We start from the raw sequence: 25609 nt of genomic DNA on the forward strand, positions 1-25609 counted from the left end.
CTATACAGATCGCAGACTTCGATGACCATCCGCAATTCTGTAGTCAGAGTTAAGGTAGGTCCCCGTCCGTTCCTTCAAGCGTCCCGAGGTGACGTGAACAGATATTCTCTCTGATGTACACACTACACGGAAAATGCCGTCTCACTCACCGCATGAACCGTGAGAATAATAATAAAATATAATATATACAGCCTATTGTATTACTTCACTCCGGTTTTCTGTAATAGTGCCATTATTTAATCTTTATCTTAAAATTCTGAACCATCTTTTTCTCACTATCAAAAATCTAAACAATTGATAAATCCAACGATTTCAAATTAAAACCATATTATACTAAATAAATAAATACATATTATTAACGACTGCCAAAGTTTATATGCCTAATAAAATATACAATATTATGTGTATATTTATTTTTAACTTACTCTTCCAACGCATTGAAATACGACTAAAGAATTACATAGCTACGTTATAGCTACCCTACCGTCTATAATATTGGCACATAAATATATACCTACAAAAAAGTCTTTTTTTATGCATTTTATTACTTGAAACAAATTTACATTAATTACTATTTCTAATTTTTATCTACGGCTGAATTTTTTTTGATAGATGACATTGACTAACATATTTGACAATCTACATTAAAAATAGGTATATTGTTTTAAAACATGGCTGCCGGTCGATTCGTAATTTAATAAAGACTGTTTAAAGTTTTATTTCAAGTGTAAAAGCCTATTTAATACATTAATATGGTAGTGAACTGACTAATAAAGAATAATGACTTCAACTCCTAAATCTGAGAAATGTGTGCAAGGTAAGAATTATCACTGTATTTTTGTAATATTCCACTTGAGGCAGGACTAATTTATTGGTATTCTTCATTTGTACATCATGTAAATAGTTTTGCTTTTGCATTTTATTACTAGGTATATACAAAGCGGCACTAATATTTTATGTTACTGATCATAAAGGTTTCTCTTATTAATATTAAAGTTGTTAAAATATTAAATTACTATATGAATGCACAAAATTAAATGAAAATAATCGTAGTGTAATTATCATTGCAATGCAACAGATAACTTATTTTATAGTTATTTTCTATTACTTATACGATTGTTATATCGAGTGATCAAAATACCGCAATAATTGAACTCATTAATATATACTACCAACCTCTAATCATAATATTACAGTAACATCCCAAAGCTATTTGAATTGTTAATTAAGTTATGAATTACAAATCAAACATTTATTACAGGTTATTATTGAATGCAAATTCTTGCATTCTGGTCACTATAAACATATAAACATTTTTAGTGCTATGAAATTTATTCCATATTATTTAAATTGTAATTTTGTTTCCAATGTTAATTTTTAATGCTTTGGACAGTGCAGTGTCTTTATAGAAGAAAAATACCTTAGATTGCTTTAAATTAATTTTTATCACATTCAGTTTCCTTATGTTCTGTTATTTTTAGGAAAGCCATTTAAATATATAATTATCTGTTAATATTCATTTATAATTAAACATGTGGACAATTGAATTCTCTTATATGTTTAATATAAAGTAATTGCTGATTGTTTGATATGAAGATTGCTGAATTTTCGTTTGTTTGTGATTATTGTCTAATTTATATGCCAATTTAAAGCCCAAAAATTAGTGTTTGTGTATAAAAATTTAACACCATATAAACTAGCACACCTCAATGCCACCAAATCTTTATTATTGTAAAACATAAATGTGTGACCAAAAAAAAAATGCCATTCCTTTGTAGATGTGTCATATTGTCATGGGATGACACACACATTACCTAGTAAATCTATCTATTTTAGTATAATTATAAAATAAGTTGATGCTATTGTAATTATTTTATGTAATAGGATTTCTAAAAAATGTATGTATACAATATTTTGTAGTAGCAAAATGGTACATCATAAGGCATAACATAGAGTAAACTTAACAAAAACCATAATGATATTCCATACGTTATAAATTATTCGAGAAAATAATAAATATGTGTAAGACTGGTACTGCTGTGCAAAAACCACATTTTAAATTGAATAAATTACACTTTTTACACGTCGTCGTAAAAAAAAATGCGTAATTAAAAATAAGTTTAGTATTCTAATAATTTGGACACACAAAGTGATATTAAACTGATTTTAATTTATTTGTACATTAATTTCCATTTCATAGCCAAATGGAATGCGAAGATCGACCCAGTGTAGCATCCGGCGAACGCGGCCTTGTTCCGTAGTTGCATGAGAGCTAGACGCCCTATCGCTAGGTCATTCGTTAGTGCTTATTTAGCATTTGCATTTAAGGTTCGCTTGAACTAAATACTACCTAATGGATCTCTGTATTTGGTTTCAAAGCTACATTTCGAATCTTGATATTACACAAGCGTCCAATTGTATAAACATTAGTAAACTTATTTAAACAAACGGACGTTTATTTGCATTTTTAAAACAAGGAGTTTAAGAGAGATAAGAATTAAAAAAGTATGTAATTAATAATTCTGAAAATATTTTTGTTTAGTTTTTTATTGTAGATATTTATATGTATTTAACAAAACGAGATACATATAATAAAGGTATTCCGTTTCGTGGTCCTTCACTTGTTACTAAATATATTTATTTTGTTTATTTTCTATTACGTACGTGTAAAACGGTGTAGTTGGTTTTAGTTTCTAGTAATTTGTGAAAGTTCTTCGTTTCCCCTGTCATTTAAATTGGCCGTGAAGTGAAAATTCAAACGAGGCATTGTCATACTCATACGAAATGTGTAATTTAAATTTACCACTGTCTAAATTTAGTCGGCAATTGACAAAACCATGAAATTAATACATATAATATGTTCAATTACTAATTATTAGCAGCAAATACGAAGAAAAGTCTTTTTTACAAAATTGGCGATCAATGACTGTCATTAATAATTCTCTAAATAATATAATAAACATTTTTTTCACTTCACATTAAGTCACACAAAAAACATACATAGTGTGTTTAGTTATAAATCAGCTTTCTACAATATTTAGGTACATTCGCAAAAATGTCTCCAGGTTTTTAACCATTGCCATAGATTTGCAACAAGTAGTCATGAAAAGTACGGTTTAAGTGCTATTAAACATTATTAAATTCCACATAATCTTCAAAAGTGCCGCCAATCAGGCATCACTGTAAGATAAAACCTATTCTGTTGTCGATCGTTATCGTATCGTTGCAATAAATGCGGTCTGCAATAAACGTCATGGATCATTGATTCCGGATGCGCGTGATTGCGGTTTTAACTACATCAGAATCTACATTTTCGTTAAATTGGCTATCACCTAGCCAAGATCCCATTGCAAATGGTAGGGTTATATACCTACTTTGCGTATGTTGCTGTCACCATTCTACGCTTATCTCGTAATATCTAGTATTCATATTGTTTTGCTATTATAGTATAATTATATATGTATGGCTTTTTGAAATAGGAAGTAAATGGGGGAGTTTTTAATGCGATTTTTATACTTTATACTTTTTTACTTTTCAAAATAATAAAATCCTTCATGTGTCCAAACTGCTATAATACATTTAGATTAAAGAAGTAAGATTCTAAGCTATACAGATTCTATTGTGTAAAGCTCAAGTGAAAACAGTTATAATATTATAATGACTATACGTGGTTTGGCCTATCTACTGAAGCTCTATAACGGGATCTCGACAGAGACTTGTAACTTCGCCAAGTTTCCATATTTTCCTACATTACGATAAATACTTCGCTCAAGTGTTAGACGAATTAAAAACTTTAGTGGTATTATTTTCCCATTAAGTAATTTTAAACTGACAGATCAAGGTAGCGTCTTGACCCTCATTCGTGAATACCTCACGTAATTTTAATATTGGAAGGTTACAGCGATCCGTACTTTGTTGTGTTATGGTGACTTGGTTTCTATGAATACTAAACATGTACTAATTTTATGTACCAAAAAACCTCTATTTTATGAAGTTTTCAATAATTTCATTGATGCCCTGCAACTAAATAATGGATCTTGGGCCAATCTTTCTTCAAAGGCTAAACTGTTATTTCTCACAGCGTGAAACAACGATTCTTTTCAACTTTTAAGATCTCCTGACGTGTACATTAACGCTACACCTATATGCTCGTGTTCCTGAAGATAAAATTATTAATAGATGGGTTCATATGGTCAACTTCATGGTTATATTGCTTTAAGCCGTTTCTGAATGCTAAGATCCGTTACGGGGAAACCATTTGCAAGTCATTATTTCTTCTATTACTTCAGCTGTTCGCATAGTTTTGTTTGCGCAAATGCTTTTTTGAATGCCGAAAGTACGGAGCGAATCTTGATAGTTGATGTTATTACGACAGGTTTGAATGTTCCGACTCTGCAATATTTGAATTTGTCGATGTTATCGACCCTTTGAAAGTAAAAGTTGTGTAGGTACCAATGGGCAGTGGTAATTTAAGTATTGCGCTGGGCTCATATTTGAATGAATGACATTTGAGTAACATCAAGCGATTATATCTCTAAAAATCCGTTGCTTTACTACCTTCTGTAGAGTCCTCCTAATTTATCTAATATTATTTTATTTTTACGTAAGAAGGTATCAGAGATATAATAATACAGCTATTTTGGGACGGATATTAGTCTAAATGTATGACATTTGAAAAACATCAAGCAACAGCCGCTCCCAACGATTTAATGTTATTGCGGCTTATGCGTAACCATAAGTCGGTAATGTATAATGCATTTACGTCGTGTTCTAAGATTTTGTAACGTACATTAAATAAAAATTAGCCATGATCAATTTGTCAGTTGCGGAATAGCGACTGTATGAAAATAACAGCAAATTCCCACTGATTGGATACAGAATGATGATTTGTTAATTTTCGTTATGTACGTTGAACAAATTGATTTGACACTACATTAACTATTAAAACCCCAGTTTCATAGTAGCTTGTATCATCGTTTTATAAAGTTAATGTATATTGAAGGTAAGGTAATTAAAAAAAAATCTTTGAAGATAAAACAAGCTTTATGTTCCAATACCAAAAACTGTACCTATACATGCGTTCGACCAAGTATTAAACCCAAATATAGAGTCAAACTGTCTAGGAACGATTGTGATCTTTATTTGTAGTGGTAAATTAAATTATATGTATATATAAGCTAATCTAAGCTAAGAAGGTTTCAACATTTAATATATCAATTTCAAATATTTTTCATTAATTTTAAATGAAGTGCGATTGACCTTAGAGTAGTCTTCTTATATCAAGGTTTTATCAGTCATATTAAAATAACTTCCGTGTATTGATACGTCTGATAGTTTCTATTGTTACAAATGTGAACGTGTGGGATGAACTTTGTAATAATCTGCCATTACAACATTGTGTGTCAACGCTCTTATCATTTTCATTTTCTATGTCAAATGTATTTGTAGTCCTTGGTTTATTTTTAACTATACTAAGGATTATTTTATATTTATTTTCGTGTAATCATTTTATCCAGTTGAAAATTGTTTCTTTTTGTGTTACTTGTTAAAAATGTTGAGGGTGTAGGCCGAGAGAAAAAGCCGGCGTAAAAAACCCTCGATATTCTTTTAAAATAGCAAATCATCAAACCACAATTACTTTAAAACCATTATCGCAAATTAATTAGAAGTAGCCTGCCTAGCATTTGTCCCATCGTTAATTGATAATCTTTAACTTTTTAGTAAGCCATTTTACACAGCTTTTCTTTAATGTATTTCTTAAATTTATTAAAATGTAGAGATAAAAGAGCCTCTAGGATTTTGTTAAGGACAAGTTTTATTTCCAAAAAAAGAATTACTAACTTCAGGCAGTTTAGTAAAAATATATACAAATTATGAGGATTATGAGCGCGCTAAAGTTATTGACTGTTGTGTACCTTGTAGTTAAATCGTTTTAAGCTCATGTTAGGTACCTATAAGTAATACAATCCCGTTAGTCTAGGTATCACGTTCAGGCTAGTTTATTGGAAAGCGAGTTGCTTGGACCGTAGCCGGTGGTCGGTTAAGTCGTAAAAACCTTAAACGCTCAGCGTTCATTAAAAGGTAATTTTCTAATGTATGTTAACTATTTGCTTAAACAATTTACCCAATTTAAGGTACGTGAGCCTTTTAAGGAGCTCCTGATTATGGTCATTAACTCATTAAATCGTACGTAGTCGCATTAATTTACTGAGTGTTAGCATAATGAAGCATGTTTTAACTGGTGAATTAATTAACGTCGATTTATAGTGAAAATTTAAAGTATTAATTGCTTAATAAGAAGATATAATCATTGAGCAATAGATAGTTGATTATGGCAATTACACTAGGCGATGTGTATAATTTCCGCAAAAGACGCGGCAACAGAAGATCATATCGTGACTTGCACTCCTCTATTTGTTTTGTCTGTGGTACCGTTCATAGCGTTACCTACTTTTTCTAAGACCAGTCTTATAAAAGGTATATGTCTGGTTATTTTAAAAATAAATCATGTTGCATGCTCAATACAGTTAACAGTAATTTACAAATGCCTTCGCGTGTAACCCTGGCGCTGTTAATGGTAAAGTGACACAGATCTTTCAGCACATTTCTAGTTCTTGTCGACTTAAGCGATTGTAGGTACTAATCGGATTAAATAGAAAACAAGACAATAATGTAATAGTAGTTTAATAAAATATGACTTAAACCCTTTATGAAATATTTATTAATATTCTCTCGTAATATTTGTAATTGGATTATTATAGATAATCCAATTACAAATATTACGAGAGAAGGAAATTATTTAATTTCCTTCAAAGTACTGTGAATTGTCACAGAGGAAGTATACAGAAGTAAAATATTGTTTTACCTTTCGAAATCACCGGATGATACATTGTTACGTAGCTTTAGCAGAGTGGATTTTGTCTATATTTGCGAAACGACATGTGGACAGGTGTTTGTAGGTAGAAGTAGCAGAGGTGCATGGAACCGGCACTTTCACTATTGATTGTGCGACAGTGGAGACTGCCCTCGCCGGCTCCGAAGTCGCAGTGCAACCGCGCCGGCGCGGCTGTCCGCACCGCTTTACTCTCGCGCAGATATCAATCGATCGATAATTCGAAACCCTGTGCCAATAGTATGCTCCGCTGATCTTAGTCGTTCATTGCTCTGCTGAATATTGAGATCGTGTTGTGAAAAATATTTGTCCATTTTAAGTAGACATTTCATAAGTGATGTTTCGCGACCTTGAAGGGCCATTTTTATAAATATTTGCAGCGGTGTTGTGGTTGTGCCAGTAATGGATTCTATGTGCTTATCTTTTAATAAATGTATATACAGTTGAATATATAACATAATTTATATTAATTAAAATAACTATCTAAAAAGAGCCGTTAAAAGAAAGTATTTTAGTATTACGCCATAAGTTTCACTTCGTAAATGTTTGTCAAGTGGATTTCCACATAAAGTTTTATATATTCGTGTCATATCTTTCGCGAATTCTCAAGTAATTGCGAATTCTCTGCATATTTCCTTATTTCGTTTGAAACTATAAATACAGGCGTGTTATAAAAAGGTAGTCAAAGTAATACCAACATCATGTATGTAGTGACGGCTAAATTTGTGAAAAGTTTGAATATCTGATAAGCAAATCCGCACATGACGCAAAGTACGACGCTCACTGTAAATAAATAATGACCTAATTGTACCTTACGTCTTAGCTATTTTCGTTACTCCTTGGTACACGACGGTCTTCAGTTTTCTGAATCAGTCTTAGATCAGAAGGCCTTTGGTCAAAAGACAGTGAAGGCAACTTTCGAAAAGGGCTTGCCGGTGAAGTGATTTCTAGTTGTAATTGATGAAGTGTGCATTTACGGGGATTTAATGCATTTGAACATTGTTATGTTCCGTGCGAAGATGACATTAGAATGAGTGCAATGTTTTATGCTAAAATGCCTCATTACGACGAAAGTTTTATTCATGATGATAATTTAAATCAGAGGCGTAATAAACGCAGTTATCGAGTGTACAAAAACGGTGCAAATCCTATCATCTTAAGTGAATCCAATGCTGTAAGACCTTTCGAAGTTAAAGGCGATTTAAAACATATAAGAAATCGAAGGAATCGCGGTAATCGTTATAAGTTTGAGAAATCTCCTATACAGGAAGGAAATTATGTTCAATATAAGACACCAGATATACTGATTCATTGTCCAAGCATAAGTGTCTTCGATCCAAGTAAGTTAAATGACATAAGAAATAATAATATCGTTACGTTGACGCCTTGTAAAAGCTTCGACAATTTGACATTGAAACAGACAAAAAAGGACAAATCGCTCAATGAAACTTTACGAAACGGAATAAGCTTACAAAATTTATCGCGCGATGATAGTCTAAAGCATTATATATCACCATCAGAGGAAAAATGTTCTTCGAGAAAAGGCGATGTGAGAAATTCATATTCAATTGAAGAAGCTCGTCGAAGACCTGCTCTTAGAAAGTATTCAAGGGGTACAGCTGCTCCTGGAGTTGGTGTTTATAGAAAAATCAACGGAGATGTTGACAGGAGTGCTAAAGGTTTGAAATTTTCTTGATCCTTTTTGTTATATGGAAAACAATATTTATAAATATGTTGAACGTATTATGAGGAAATATTGGCAATAATTAATTAGTAAATGGTTATTAGTTTCGTGACCAGTAAAGTATCAAATTTAATAGCATTCCGCGAATAGACGAAAGGTCACGCTTAGAAACTTGGCTTCGAAAAACGGAAGTAATGAAATGAATCGGTTTCTTCCTTGTAAAAGTTGTACCGTGGAAATGCACATAATAGGCTCGATGTTGTATAATAATATGTAAGAGACGCGGGAACCCACTATTGTACCCATTGTTACAATAATGTTAAGGCCGTTAGCGAAATCATTTTGTTGCCAGTTATTGTTTATAGTAAATTAATTAGACAATGCATACGTTGACCTAGTCATGTGTTCCGATAATAACTATGTTTGTTCATTGTATCCAAATAAATTTTGGTGTTAGTATTTGTTAGTATCGATTTGGTGTTTTATATATGCTAAATGTAAAAGAATAGGTGAAGTTTGAGCTGTGTCTGACAAAGCAATTGAGTAAATAGTTATTTGTACCAGTAAAATATATAGGGTATAAAATTTGGTTGTAAATAAGGAGCCCCCAATATACGTCTTTTAATATGGGTTATTGATTTATTCTGTTGTTGTCTTATTTAATCAAGTATCATCGATGTTTATGTTGTGTGACGCACTCGAGGCCAGGAAGCGGGCATGACCTGGCGTCCGTCCGCCGCGCCGAGTCCTCAGTCCTCGGTAGCCTGTCTCCGTCTGTTGTCGTGCCCTTAAATAAACTCGCGCGTCATTAGTGATAAACTTGTGTCTGTTGTGTTTACCTTAAGATGTGTATATATGAATGTCTAAGGACTGTTTGGAATCCCTGAATCGTCATAAAGTGTTGCTGACAGGTGGGTTGGATGTGTTAGGAGATTAATGTAATAATGTCATAAACCTGTAATTATAACGCTACATTATATGTTGTAAATGGACTTTAATAGAAAGCTCTGTAACTTTAGTGGGCATTTTGTTACCTAAGTGAGATTACATCATTCATTGACAACGAATACGGTGTTGGCGTGATGTGTTGACTATACTTACGTCATAGTTATTTCTTCTAAATACAAGAGGTCTTATCTGTTATGGTGTTATTAGTTTTGCCTTATTGGTATTAGTTATTATACCGTTAGTGAGTACTTTTGTATTTGTTATTTGATCGTAAATATTGTAACATTTTATTAATATATAGATATTAAAGTGGGAATTGTGTAAATATAAAGCAGCTGTGCTTTGTGATTCGCATTTGTGACTGTAGCCTGTTTTTTAAATCAACAAGCCAAGGTTATTAACCTTTTTTAACATGTATTGGGTTTTGCATTATATGCAAATTAAGGATACAATACAACATTATACCTACGGTTCTATATCCTTATAAGGAGTTTGTTCAACTAAATGACACTTTAAGATATGTATGCCGTAGTATGACTAAATAAATATAGCCTTTATTGACAATCTTGTAAGTTACATTTTATCTTATTTCTACTTTATATACTACTTATTAACGAAAAGTTAAGGTAAATGTAATATTATCATATTATTTCCTATTAGACACCGGTTTCCTGATCGTCTTGCTTTTCAGCAAAGGCCTCCCCATGACATGACATGTGGCTCCTGTCACCTTTTTAATACTTTGTGCCAAATTAGAAAATTTAGATAATTTCGTGTATTGATCTGGCCGTATTATTTTGACAATCAATTTGTTACAGAAAACGAAGCGTGTGCTGAAGGCGGTTCTGGTCATCGGGGGTCCTTGCGTGGCGCCAATAAGTTAGCTCGGCGCGCGCGCTCTTTCAAGGACGACCTATTAGAGCGTATATCCAATATGCGTTCGCCCGCGCAGGCGCCGCATCCGCCACATCTCTCGAATATCAGGTCAGCTATCGCGTCCGTTGATAATGAGTACTATATAATAGGTTGAAGAGTATAGAATCACGAAGATTCATAATTGTCTCTAAATAAAGTATGGGCCAGGATTGTAAAGGCTTTTAAGGTATCGTCTATGTAATCAGTAGTAAAGTAAGAATTATTCCATCTAAAAATATTAGCACGCCTCGTTAGATGACACGCATAATAAAGATAAATAATTATCTGCTTGAATTTTTTACACATTGTAGATTTTGTTTTGGGCTATTTTATAAATTTCCGTTACTTTCTAAACTTTCCGAGAAAAAGCAATCAATTCGTTATTTTTTTCATAATACAGAAAGTGGACCAAACTTGTGATTTTTCACGGTCGAATGGGTTATCGTGTACATTCGCTGATGACGTTTAAGAAAAAGATATTATTGCCACTACAATTATGTTCACACTTCTATTAAAGTCTCATTTCAAGGGCGAGGAAGTGTAAATCATTTGCGAATTCCTTAACTTAATTTTATTGATCCAAATATCTTCGTTCTCAACCGTGTAACAAGTATCATAAGCTCGGTCTTTCCACGCCTAATCATGAATGACAGTCAGCGATTTGTAATAGTAACACGTAAACAAATTAATAGGATCAATTACTCATTATCATTGTTTATAATGTTTTATGATTAATTAATTTAAGATCTTAAAACCGTTTAAATTATATTTAAAATGTTCTGCTCCATTATTTTTATGCTATTAGTCACGAAGCGTTACTCATTTGGCACCTATTTATATAATTTCTTACACTTTCATACCTTTTACAGTTGTTTCTATTTCGTTTTTATATCTTTCTGTGTAAATAACATAGGCACATACCTTATTTTATCAAACTGATTCGTGAATTGAATTAGTAAAAATATATAGATTAGGCTATGATAATATATATTTTGGAATTTCTTACTATTTCTCTTGAGACGCTTATCACTGTACACATAGAAATTTACAAGTCTCTTTGTCTTATCTAAATTGATATACTTGCATAAATAACTTTATCTCACTGGCAGCAACTCAAGAAAGTGTCAGTGCGTTTAACAGTTTTATCTTGGCCACACGAAAATGATAGTCTTATATAACAGTGTAAATAATGCAATAAGTGTATAAATCGCGTATATTGTCGCGTAATGACTCACGGGGTACGCGCGTCTGTCAAATCATTAGTGAGCTGCGTGCTGTGAACATATTAAAATACGTTTGTGGTTAGTGTGAAGTGTTAAATTTAGTGTATTTACGGCACTTGTAAATGTCGAACAGAGTGAAGTCACCCGTCGGTGACTGGATAAGTAAACGAACAAACAGACTACAACGTTTCGCGTACAATGGAAAACGGTAATTCTAAATTTTCAATGGCATGTTTTTTTACCTACTCGATTCATTGTCCTTCATGATAATAAAAAGATTGTACGTTTTTCTTATCTGTTACATAGATCAGTAATTTCTTGCTAGTGATTAATACGATATAATAACCCTTATTTGACAAAGATTAGAACAATAGAAGGCCCGAGATTTATGATAAAGGCTGCTTCAGCTATGCAAGGTGTATGTTACATAAAATGCAAATCTAGTCGTTAGTTAAAACCGCCTCTGCTTCCGTCATTAAAAATATCTTTGCAAAATATTGGGTTTATAGATTCTCTACCACATATAGAAACAGAGTAATTAAGACGATACTTTTTTCCTTTGTGCTTGTACCGGTCAGTGTGGGAATTTTTAACAATAAACAACCATTATGATATGTAAATACGTAGGTCTTTTTTTCACCAACTTAGAATGCAGAAAGTGAGGCCAAAAAATTTAGAAACAAATAGACTGCCGAGAGCAGTTGTTTTAGCCAATTCCATGATAGGAAGAAATTTATAATATCCTTTTGATGGAAAGAAAAATGTATTATGCGCTAGTCTTGAAAGAAATTATTTTACTAGATTGTGCGTTGAACCGGGACTGAATATCATATATAGCTCAGCTTTGTTATTTGTGCGACGTTGGTGCGCATACAAAGTGCCTTTCGCAATACTAAGCATTCCATTGAGCGGCGCATTTGAGTGATAATTTTATGTAATAGCTACTTAATTATTTTTTTATTGAATTGCTCAATCCTTAATTATGGTTGTCGCGTACGTTAATGTTGTGAAAGTACTTAGTCACGTTCGCTAACTGTTATTTTCTTTTTGTATTTAATTGTTTGTAATTTTGATTAAATTCATGTATATTTCTGAATATAAATTTGTACCACAATATTTGTTCTGGACTTCTGTTATTATTATTATTTTCGTTAGTCAAGTGAGACATTTTGTTAATTTCACGGAGGTGATAGTTCATGTCCACTCTTATCCCGGTGTCTAAAGAGCAGGAGTATTAGAGGTTAAAGGAAATTCAATTATTCTCGACGAGAGCAAAAACTTCAAGTAACTTATTTTTGCTTCTATAAAGTAAACTTACGTCTATGATTGTTATAAATTATACTCTAAACATTTCTTGAAAGCGATTTACCTGTGGCCATTAGTATTAAGAACATTAAGTACCACAAATGGGAACATAATTAACATAATGGGAACAAACCATAACATGTCAAGCTTGATTTCAGATCACATTCCCCGCTTAGTCCAAAACTTCGGAATATGGGGAAGGCAAATACACCACAAGATAATGAAACAACTCCCGCCAAAGAACTCGAACGGCTAGTCAAAGAGGTATGTATGATCTTGTTGTTTGTGATTATGTAATATTTTTCAACGTATTAACTGTTTTATTAGATGATTTGAAGAGCTCTTAAAATGGTATGCCTGAGACACATCTAAAACTAGATCAACTTTTCGGTTCAAAGATACTTTATTTCTCAAAGAATTACATTCACTTAGAGAGAAAATTTAGGCTTGGTTAGTTATGTACATTTGTTATGAAATTATTTAAAGATAAGCTATATAACATTAAAAATAAGTGCTAGTATTTACGAGTGAATCTACTGAATAGAAATACTAGCCTGTATTGCTTATGTACCCGCTCAGACCATATGTTTGATTATTTTTTCTTAGTTTCAGAAGGAAATACAGATTGTTTTCTATTTAGTATGTGTAGACAAATAATAATAAAATATAAATTAAAAATATTTGCTAACAAGCAATTGGTCCATAGGTCAGATTCGGCTTGAAGCACTTCTCCGATGTCATCACTAAGAGGAAATTGGAAATGTTGCCGGATAACGGCACGATCGTGTTTGAATCGATCGCAAACATACATAAGGGTATGTATTCTACTGTCTAAGATTACACAACTCAATATTTATCTTTATGGTATATTTTATAAAGTATACCATAAAGATAAATAGGAAATTTCATATATCAACCAATTATTTGACATAGTGAGTGATTAGACTGAGTGGTAAAAATTTACTGGATGAAATTCGTGTTAATGTCATTACCCAGTTAGGCTTTTAGCTTCAGGGTAAGAGTAAGAATCGAGATGTAGGCATAGCACAACTCATCATTAGGGCATGATACATTATACTTCAAAAGAGTTAAAAACTCAAGCGATTAGTACGTCAAAATCTTAGCCATTCTTGATGACCGGTTTCTATCGAACACAATCAAATATGTACAATATTTATTTTTAAATAAGTGGCGACTATTTAAAAGCTATATGTTTTTTTTGTTTTTTCACTTTTAACTAAATTTTTAGCAATAAAACCGTACTGCGGTCGATCGCCGTCCCTCATGAGTGCTGTGAAGCGATTATGCACAGCACTGGCCATGCTAATCCGTCTCTGTGATGAAGTCGCGGTCGCCAGTCTTCGATCAAACGCTGACGACTCAGAAACCGAGATTTCCACCGCAGCCTTGTCTCCGGAGAATGTTAATTCTGTGGTAAAAGGACTTAAGTTGGCGGTAGAAGAAGTGGCGAGTCTTGCGCAACAGTATATGGCAAGGCCGGCATTATCGCCTCGTCCGGCCGTTGTTTCTCCACGGGCATCGACGCAGAGGAATTCTTTGCCTGGTAGGTTGCATACATTGTTTTGTAATGAGGCTGTTTATTTAAATAGCTTTAATTTACTGTGAAATTATTTATCTACCATTCGATAATGTTGTTCTCAAACATTTATTATTTTTCTTAAACATCTATTGTAACTTTTATTAAATATTTTTGTCACCTTTTTTTAATATTTAATGTTTGACATTCTTTCGGCCTTTATAGAATTAAAATAATGGAATGGCTCTCTATCTGTGATTTTCTTTCTTTGTTTAGTAGTGAAAAAATTATATATTCCAATTATTTTTTTTTATTTTAACGGTACAGTTGCAACCGTAAGTCATATTTGTATGATATGTTTTTAATATAAAAGCGATTTTATTAGATGTTTTATATATTTTCACTTACAGATATACCTTTAACGCCCAAAGAGAGATCTCTACTTACGGGAGAACCAGGAACGGAAAATAGCGGCGTACGCGCATCACATTCGTCAGAGTCGATACTGGATGCTCCAGACACACCCCCACCCAAACCGGCAAGGCCTAACCGGTAAATATATAAATAAAAATATAGTAATAGGTTTTAACAGGCATTTACTAGCCCCAAGTATGTTTTGCATGTATGTTTAAAAACTAGTACAGACATTTAAACTAAGCTAAAATGGTAATACTACTTTGCCATGACACTTTAATACTGCTTAATAGGTTGCAAATGCTACTAAATTATACTAATTTCAAAATATATAATTATATTATTAAATAAAATTGCTTGCCATGTCAAAACATACTAGCTGTCATATTGACTACATAATCGTAACTAAAGGTAGGTTGTCCTGAATACATTAATATAATAAAACTTTATCAATTTTAAACTTTATATTGTTATAAAAAGTTCTCGGAAATAATTAATCTTGGTATTTGGAAACATCGTAGATTGAAAGAAAGATAGAAAAGAAAAAACTTTATTAGACACAATATACAGGAATATTTAGATAAAGTTAAGTGCACTGGCCCCCACACTAAGATTCTCTGTGTTGTGGACAGCCAGTCCCTTTTGAAAGGTAAACAGTATTTTACTTTGTAATTTCTACAAGGCGTATTTATATTTAAACAATGTTTGTACAATAAGAATAAAAAAAGAATTTAAATTAAATGATCTATAATTTTCATTAGAAGAAGTGATATGGTTAGTGCGGTAACGTCGTATTGGTCAATATCCGGACGAGAAAAACTTACTTGGACAAACAAACTACATATATTTTTTAACGGCAATTGAGTAGTTAAAAAGTTGTAAATTATGAATTAGTTTAATTTTTTAGGCACTTTCGCATGACTGGCCAGAGTAATTGTAAATATTATGTAATCATTATCCATAGAAATTTGACCTCACTATCATAATAGTTATGCACTTCTTGCAGTCATCATTTTTATTTATTGTTTTCTTTTCTTACTAGGGTTGCCTGGAAGAGATCGCTCGTTAGCGATAAGGCCGCCCGTTGCATCCCTTGTAATTTTTATGTACAGTGTTGTTTGTGTTTCTTTGCAACGAAGTGTGAATAAATAATTTACTAAATTTTGCGTAACACCGGAAGTGACATCTTAGCAAATTACCTAAGATCATGTTTAATTTATACTAAATTAATTGCTGAATTTCGTATCACTTACATATATTTGATTTTATAACAGACCAAAGAGATCGGACCTCATCATACTACAGCTAATTAATACAAAATTTCGCAAGACATATACAAATATATGCAGATCTAGTGACAATTTTTATTTCTAAAAAAACAAGACATCATATATTGTCCAGCTGGGAATAGTTTTTAGTTTAATTTCTATATTGTTATTTTCGATATATATTATTATCTAAGGCCTCGATAATAATTGAATAGACATTGCATAACTTCAGAGGTGACAACTATCGCTAACGTTTGATTATGTTTATTTATGTATATATATATGTGTGTATTGGCCTAGTAGCTTTAGCGTGCGACCCTCATAACTGAGGTCGTAGGTTCGACGCGCAGATGGCATTTCTGTGTGCGATTACCACTCGCTCACACGGAATTAAATCGTGAGGAAACCGGCATGATTTAAAAACACAAAAATACCGCACAAAAATACGATATTTTGTGAAGATACATAATGATCATCGAATGCTTATTTAGGTCTTAACCAAAGGCCCAGTCTTATTTGGTTGTATTTTCGCAGGAGTTAAATTTATAAACAGTCAAAATCTGTTATCGACATCGAAGGGATTACTCATATTTGGTCGTAATAACCGACAGTCGTAACAACCGATGACGTTGTTATTAAGTACATAATACAATAGAATTCTGCGGGGTCCTTTGCTTTTGGTCAATATAACCGGTATGCTGTTCTATAGGATGTTGTCGTAAACATTTTTGACTGTGTATGCATAATTGATAAAAAAAAATCTTTTTGAATATTGCATAGCCGACAGTGCCTTTTGTCCTTATATTTCATCAAAGACATATTATGTATACTGTATTAATTTGCACTATACCAAAATTATAAAATATCACAACACCGGAAGTTATCATAAATTATAGACCATATTGGTTTTGCATCAGGTTTATAAGTGAAAGTTTTGCAGGAAAATCGAGTTGGCCCCACCGTTGCCGCCCAAGCGCAAGTCGGCTAACGACAACTCTCTGTTAGGAGTCTCGATTGACAGGTAATATCGAATTAACTTTTTATACAAATTATACCTTGATAAGTCTAATTATAATTCCAATGATAGCTTTCCTCCTAAATAAGGAATTTAATTGATTGCCAGTAGCTTCTAGGGCTTCTTATTAGCTTCTATATTATAACGAATTTTGATTGTTTTTATATAAAAAAATATTTCGATTTTGGAATTACGGTAATATTTTTAAGTGCATGAACTTATTGAAGGCTAAATTTGTTTGGATTAAATACTATGCCGTGTTTGAAATACAGCGATAGAGATAATTTTCTAACTAGTAGTGATCGGGTGCCACGGTCCCTAAGTATAGTCCTTAAAAAAATGTGAACTGTACACACAGTCAAAATCTGTTTTAACGACATCGACGGGACTACTCATAACAGATAGTCGTAACAGCCGTTGTTATTAAGTACCTAATACAGTAGAATTCAGCAGGGACCTTTGATTGGTCAATATAACCGGTATGTTGTTCTAAACCATGTCATTGTCAAAGGTTTTGACTGTACGTGCTGAGATTAGTTTTTTTCATATTGTATAAAAAAGCTGTGGCGCAACCTTTAAGGCTTGAACCTCATAGTGACTTTTAAAAAATTGTTTCATTTTTTTATTTTTGCAGTTTATCAATGCAATCACATAGTAGCGGCTCTCAAGACTCGATGTTGAACGTCTCAAATGACGAAGAAAGGAATACTCATGATTCAATGAATCATGTGTTTATAACTCAACCCAGTACCGATTTAGTCAGTACGTATTTTATTTATTTCAATATATAAATTTTATTCACAATAACACGATATTATCCCAATTTTTGTATACTAAATTAGTAAACAAAAAAAATTCTTACCGATTGGATGGTGCAAAATCACAATTAATTATATAATATTTTATAATTTTACCCGGATAAAAAATAGTACATAAGAACAGAGTGTCTTCCCCTTAATAGAGTCTGTAAGTAGTGTCATTGGACACTGGGTTAGACTTAAATTACTTATTAATCTTAAGTTAGGCTAGATCTTAATGTTAAATGAACTCTTTGGGCAGATTTATAAAAAAAATATCCCTGATATCCCATGTCAAATTATTTTCCTGCTACATTATATAAACATTTTCAGGTATATGTAATTGTAACAATATAAATGAAATGAGGACCTCGGTGGAGTCACACGAATCCCATATGAGCAACGCTCACTCCCATAATCGGTAAGTGATAAAAATCTTATTATGTATTGAATGCAAAAAGTCCTGTTAATCCCCAAAGGCATTGTGTATTCTTAAGAACTTTACCAGGAGAATATTATATCAGTTTCTTCACGATATTTTCTACGTACGATTGTTAATATAGAAAGAAAATCCTATTATTGTACAGCGGTTTTAACGCACGATTCCGAGTTGTACGTTTAACAAAGCTAATATAGCTAATCAATTTAATACCACATACATTTGTTAATATATAAAGTTGTGGTAAACCTTTTATGGGATGTATTTATTGTAATAATTTAAATCCATTATAAATAATTAAAAAAATAATAGTATAGTGTTTTTTAGAATTTTATATTAAGAGCTTTGTTGAATAATATAGTAATTTGGTTATAAATGAATAAAGTAATAAAGGAAAAAAATATGTGTTATCGAAAAAGAGAGATCTAATTCTCGTTCAAAAACAAATAGATTTGTTAGAAGTTGTCACTCTTTTTATTTACTGCTGTGTATAGCGTTTGAAGCAAAACAATAATTTGTTTTATTAATATATACGTGTAGTTACTGTACATAAGCCGGCCTGAGGTTTTCCCGACTAAAAGAATATGGATTCGCAACGCTACCTGGCCAAGTTACGTGCCAAGACTAATGATTATTAATTCTATACTAGTATAGAACAATTATAAAATATTTTAATCACAGATTCTCGAACGAGTCCGGCTTTGTGTCTGTGGGCCACTCAGAGATGTCAACTGAACACAGCTTCACGTCCACCTTTTCGTCACATCACTATTCTAGTCACATGGACAGGTGATATTTTTTATTAGTTGATGTTTCTAGTTTCCCTATATCCATTTATCTCTGTTTGAATGATTTGTCTGTGCGATCAAGTTTTTTGTGAAAGTCGTAATAGTAAAACAATAATTTAATATAATATAAATATTTAATTTTTGGAAATATGAGTACGCGATATTTTCGCTGCATTTTTTTTAAATATCCAATTATGATAATATGGCTTTCGTTTCACAATGGAAATGGTCGTAGTCTTTTTTTAATTGTTATTTTCACTAAAATTATGGAGGTCGCTACACAAGAATTAAGAAGAGAGTCGTTGAAATACCTCTCCGATCCAAAGAATGTACTCAGTAAACTCTTTTGTTTTGTATGTTTCTGTATATTTAAACAATCGAATTTCAGTAGATTTCACCAATCAATTCGAAGGACAAATGGCGCAGTATGCGATGTTAATCTTCTAAAATATTTTAGTATTGCTCTTATTCATAAAATAAATACTGGAAAGATTATATATATATATATATATATATAATCTTACCTGTATTACGCCCTCAAAAATTTCATACTTAAATGTATTTTATTCATAAAAAGAAAATTAATCTCATTATAATACTTAATCATCGAAGTAATGACACTGTTTTAACTAAAGTACACATTAATGTGTACTTTGATTAAAAGAGTGCAATTGGACTGAATTTTAGTCGTGGGTTCGTCATGACTAGTAAGGAAGAAGAAGTCTTAATTAAATGACGTATGTAGTAGCGGCCTCTTAAAACACTAATTTTTTGTAATTTGAGAATACGCAACAATTTGAGCACTTTACTATAAGAAATCAAAACTGTGGCACAATTTCTAAATTTTTTCACAATCTTAGTTCGTCCTTCATGCTTGTTTGTTATTGTTTGCAGTACTTTTGAAAGTACAGAGTATGTGAGCGAAATGAAGTGCACAGTGCAAAATGAGAGCCGCATGAATATAATCAGTATGAACAGTGTAACATCACATAATACAAAGTGAGTGTTCTACTCTGTGTTTATTGCATGCTTTCAAAAAACCACAGCAAGCGTAGTATAGTTGGTGTTTTTGAACTAATCTTTTGTGGTGTTGGGTTTGGTTAAGTTAATTAGTAGATAAAGAATATTATTTAATCCTATCATCAGACAGATATGAAATAGTTGTCCTATCTTTATTGGTTTTTCTTATTTGGTTCTATGGGCTTCAATGCTTTAGAGTAAGCCGAGAATTCGCGCTTGGGATGTACTTAATGAAATTGTTGCATGGTAAAGTCGGCGATTCGGTAGTACTACGATGCCAAAGCCTGATACAGGGATTCGTCAGGCGACATAACTATATGCGCCCACGGTTAGAACTAACCTCTTATATAGGGAAGATATGATTCGATGTATTACGTTAGACAACCAATTACATAGAAACAAATTTCTACTATTTGTGTGCCTAAAATAATGTATTTTTTTTATTTAATTTTGTAATCCCTTCTTTTTGTTGAATGAAAAGTTGTTACAAACATTTACACAATCTTATAATGCCGTTAGCGTTAAACACTTTTTGAGATTATGGTGGCTCATAAAGCTAATTCGCGCATACATTAACCCGGTTAAAATATGATATAATGTTTTGTTCCACTTCGAATATTCACGGGCGATTGTAAAACGCATCATTGTTTATAAACAGAGATGACGATGTACAAATATTTATAGATCATTAATATTTGGTTTTCCTTAGAATAAGTTTCGGCATTCTTAAGAACAATTTAACAGATTATTTAAAAACCGTATACGGTTTTTAGCATAAAAATCTTAGGTTATATAGGATATAAATAAAAAAGGTTATATAGGATTACTTTCTGCATTCTTAAAAACAAATCGATATTTATGCTAACAACTGTCTATTATTTTTAAGCCATCCAAAGGGGTATAATTATTGTTCGTAATAAAAACCAGAATCTACGCGTTATATGCTACATGCACTAAGCCACGGCGTGGGCCTTTGTAGTATTGTGTAATTACAATTATCTTTCATACAGTAAAACTCTGTTTCCGATGAGACGTGATCTTGGCACGGAAACCTGGTTTGAGTTACATTCAAAGCCGGAAAATTTATATAAGATTTTCGTTTTTTGCGCGCTTAATTCATATACACATGCTATATTCTTGTAAACAAGCCGCTTTTAAGTCAAACAGTTACTTCTGCAGTACTTACATTTCTTGTTATAATGAATTAGTTAGTATATAAATATATATATACTATTTTTCGTTTATTATTGCTAGCATTTCGCTTAAAACAATATATGTATGTATAAAATATTAATACATCAATACGAAATAAGTCTTATAGCGTAAACACAATTGTCCACAAATAGTAATTTGAAAATAATATAATTGAGACTCATTTATTTTTTATGAATAAGCTGATAAGAATCTTAAAAGTGTTTTAAAGCAATTGCTATTAATATGATTGACAAGCTGATTTTCTTTATGAAGTAAAAATATTTAAAATATAATTGTGAAAAAGTATAACACAAAAAAAAAAATACAAAACGTCGGGTATTGTTTAAAATTATAATTACGAGTTTTAATATTGTCTAAATCGAGTTGTTTACGTTGTGATGTTATAAGTCAGATTTTGTATAAGGTACTTAAACATTAAAAGCTTTTTTAATATACTTGCGTAAAAAATATATGTCAGTAATTCGGTATGTTGTTACGGTTAGGTTGGAGAGCATAACGTCAGACGAGGGCGAGACGCCGCCAGAGTTGCCGGTGAAGACGCGTCGTAACATTCGCGCTGATGTGCAACAACACTTCCCCAATGTTGAAATCAGGTGAGCTCATTGTATGTTGCTTAGTTTTTGAACACAAGAACATCACTTTACTTTCGAAATTCACATGCATTTTTCATTTATTGGTAGGTTTTGGAACCAATTTGGGTATGTATCCCTACTCTTGAGTCCGGGATGGTTAGTACTTTTTTAATTATGTATTATTATGATTATGTAATAAAACACACTAGCACCTTAATAAGCTGATGCGCGCGTATTTTGAGATTTGGAGAAAATATCCAATCTATTTTTAAAAGAGTTCAATGATAGTGCACTGATTACACTTTTCGGAAGCCTATTCCAGTCGGCCACTACCCGGTTCGGGAGAAAGTTCTTTAGGGAATTTGTGTTATGAGAGTCTTAAGTTTTAAAGAACTACCCCTCAAATGTGTATTTTCACTTAAAATAAAGAGCTTCTCAAATCCTGGAACATTATAGTGGCCAGTGAGGATTTTATAGGTTTCAATGAGATTTCCTCTTAATCGCCTACTTCCTAAATCAGTAAGGTCAAGCTTTCAGACGCTCATTATAAGATTTGTTCCTGATTGACCTTCGTGGCTTTTCTTTGAACCCTTTCAAGCATACTAATATCCTTTATGAAATAAGGATCCCAAATGCTGTAGGCATACTCTAAAAGTGGTCTAATGTAACACTTATATATTTTTAAAAATGTTCTTGGTGAAAGGAATTTGAATGATTTTCTTACTAATGTTTACATTCATTGAGTGTATAATTTAGGACCTTTTATTTATACTACACAATAAACCTGTCACTGTAAAAGGTTAACATGTTTTAACTTCGTCAGATTACCTTTCCAACTACACGTATTTACACGAAAACGAATAATAAAATGTTTATTACAGAAAAAGTCCGCCATTTTCGCTTCATGACCCAAGACCGCACACGTTAGCCGAACATAACCACCAGCGACCGCCACCATTACCGCTCAAGAAGAAACACAGTCAGTATTACCATATAAACATACTTTTTATGTAATAGTTTAGTTATACCAAAAATATTGTGTGATGTTTCCTTTGTGTAATACAGTTGACGAAGAGGGAGGCACATTTCTTCTGTTTCATTTTTTTTTGAGGGCGTTGGTGCTCAGCTGGGGGGTCGAACCTCACGAATGAGAGTCGCACGCTGCACATAGGTGTATTATAACTAAAAAATTGGCCAAAACGAAATTGCTGTGGTTTGGAACTTGGACTATCAATATCACTTTCCAGCTTATTAATATTAATTTCTTACTTCTTTTCTCGAATTCTCGGAAATATTCTGGCAAAGTTTTGCCTATATAATCGGAAATGTTTATTTCGAAATTCTGCAGCCTTCTATTCTTTCTTTTCTTTTGTTATTCTGACAATTGGCCGATTGAAAGTTCCATGGATTCTTTTGGGTTTGCACTAAACCCTACACTAAAACTGCACAGAAAAGTGATTAAAAATTGCGAGTGTTTTAAAAACCAAATGTGAAACTAGTACATACAACAGTTGAGTTCCGACTGACCCCGAAGGTGCATGATTATTGAATTTCACTTATGGCCAGCTTTTTGAGTAAAATACCCCTATGTGCGCTGAAGCTACTAGGCCAAATCGAATGATATTTTAATGCGTATATATTTATATAATACAGAAAATACTTTTCAACAAAGTTTCGATCAGTAAGACTATTAATAAAACTGATCTGTGTATTTTGGTCATAGCATTTTCATAATGTTATAGAAAAAGGCTATATATTTAAAAATAATATGTGAACAACCCAATTTCAAACAATAATTAATTATAAAAGAGAGGGACACTTTTACAAAAAAAAAACTTCACCTGAATTAAATCATTCAATAAGCATAATAAAAGGGTTTAGAAAAGGTTTAATTTTTAGTAATATTGTACATATACGCTTTTTAACGGAGAGCGGCTACTAATTAATGGTCAAATCTCTCTAACCTTTATATAGCTGACCCTGCATCTCAATATACTACTATAGCCGTAACTTTCGATAACTGATTTCTAAGCTTAAATATCTTATTGCATTGTCATAATATACGATATGAATCAGTTTTATGAAGTTATGGTAATCCTTTATTAATGAATCGTTTTACTATATTATTATATTTAAAACATAACTTTGGTTAGGTGCCCTAGTTGTGCATCAAATATCGGTACACATTGTATCTTGTCTAAAATCTATATTATACAGTTTATTTCTGAAAAATAAGAATTAATATTCTTAATTTTTTTTTTACTATATACCATTTCTCGCATCCTAATTGTGATATGTTGGATTACTATCTGACAGATCGAAGAGCTTGAATATTAACTGTATCTTTAAGCGTTCATAAACAAAAGATGAACATATGAAGATGTAAAACGTTTTAGAAATAAACTGTGTAGAATTGTGGAATTGTCCCGTCCAAATCCTGAATGTATTGGGGTATTAAATGGCATGTTTGTTTATGTCGGTGCGGCGTGCAGTGTTTCAAAGCGTCGCCTACAGTGGTGAGTGGATCTATGCATGCATACTTTGCTAACCTTGCTAAGGACCTCCGTGGACATTACTTATATCTCGAGACATTACGAAATTCCACCCATTTCACCTCGACGTCTGTAGTTCTATAGCTGAGCGGTTAAGGCATCTTTTGCTCCCATTGATATATTTCCGAACCAATTCGAATCAGATCCCTTGATGAAAGCGTGTGTCGGTATCACTTAAGATCGAGTGAGGCTCCTTACCCGTTTGCCCTGTATTAAAAATCTATTATAATTTTATAACCGAGAAAACAATATAAGAACATTACATATTGTAGTAATTATGACTTTTAAAACACATACCTTTCAAAAAACAAAAGACAATCGAATCATAGCCCCCAGATGTAATTATTTATCGATTATTATGTATAACGTAAAAGTTATCTAGACTAGCTTAATGGTTTATTCTTCTTGCGCGCCTCTTGCGTAGTATAAAATGATGATGTCTGCGGCGGTCCTACAGCGGTCTAAACCACTATCAGATCCACTCCATAGTACCGACTTATTGGAGATTCATGTGCTTTTAGCTTTTTCATCACATAGCTTGCTCATTGTAGTTTAAGCTTCATGTGTGTAACACGATTGCGTTTTTTACTATGTATTGGAACCTCTATGAAAGATTGAAGTAATGTGCAATGGTATAACAAATTACAAGATATATTCGTTATATTAATATACATAGTATGAAAAAGTTTAAATGTAAAATTATAGAGTTTCCAATGTAGCGCGTTACGATTGCTATAAGATGTTGTTTCTAAATGTGAATCTAATAAAAATAATTTGTTTAGTTATGGCGTATATGGAGATGTTTGGTAACTGCAGTCACACGATGAACGCCCATCCCCAGATAAATCCGGAGGCTCCACCTGATATGGCATTCAGGCATTCTATACACACATATAATTTGTCCAGGTAAGATCAACTATGGATATATTATAAGTCATGGCTGCTCCTTGGGGCAGATGGGTTTCGCCCAGAATCTTCATTTTTAGCGCCACAGAGAATGGGTTTTGACCGACTCATAGCAACTT

General features: G+C 32.4%; 1 protein-coding gene across 7 annotated transcripts in view; it reads left to right on the forward strand.

The window, feature by feature from the left end:
- Positions 1–684: 684 nt before the first annotated feature.
- The window catches only part of LOC110993770 (guanine nucleotide-releasing factor 2), a 36905-nt gene continuing 11980 nt past the window's right edge, over positions 685–25609 (forward strand). For 2 of the 7 annotated variants that reach the window (XM_022260138.2, XM_022260140.2), the window contains exons 1-15: positions 7793–8571; positions 10343–10508; positions 13126–13231; positions 13674–13782; positions 14217–14531; positions 14915–15056; positions 17127–17207; positions 17836–17963; positions 18332–18419; positions 19119–19226; positions 20120–20224; positions 21943–22053; positions 22914–23011; positions 24525–24548; positions 25367–25490. In XM_022260138.2, coding sequence (XP_022115830.2) covers positions 7923–8571; positions 10343–10508; positions 13126–13231; positions 13674–13782; positions 14217–14531; positions 14915–15056; positions 17127–17207; positions 17836–17963; positions 18332–18419; positions 19119–19226; positions 20120–20224; positions 21943–22053; positions 22914–23011; positions 24525–24548; positions 25367–25490 — 2354 coding nt within the window. In that variant the 5' untranslated portion in view covers positions 7793–7922. Of the gene's footprint in view, positions 818–7792; positions 8572–9289; positions 9488–10342; positions 10509–11560; positions 11871–13125; positions 13232–13673; positions 13783–14216; positions 14532–14914; positions 15057–17126; positions 17208–17835; positions 17964–18331; positions 18420–19118; positions 19227–20119; positions 20225–21942; positions 22054–22913; positions 23012–24524; positions 24549–25366; positions 25491–25609 lie in introns of those variants that run through there. The other 5 variants (XM_022260144.2, XM_022260143.2, XM_022260141.2 and 2 more) reach the window with 5 other exon arrangements.

Source organism: Pieris rapae, chromosome 12, assembly GCF_905147795.1.
Source record: "Pieris rapae chromosome 12, ilPieRapa1.1, whole genome shotgun sequence".
NCBI classification, from domain to species: Eukaryota; Metazoa; Arthropoda; class Insecta; order Lepidoptera; family Pieridae; genus Pieris; species Pieris rapae.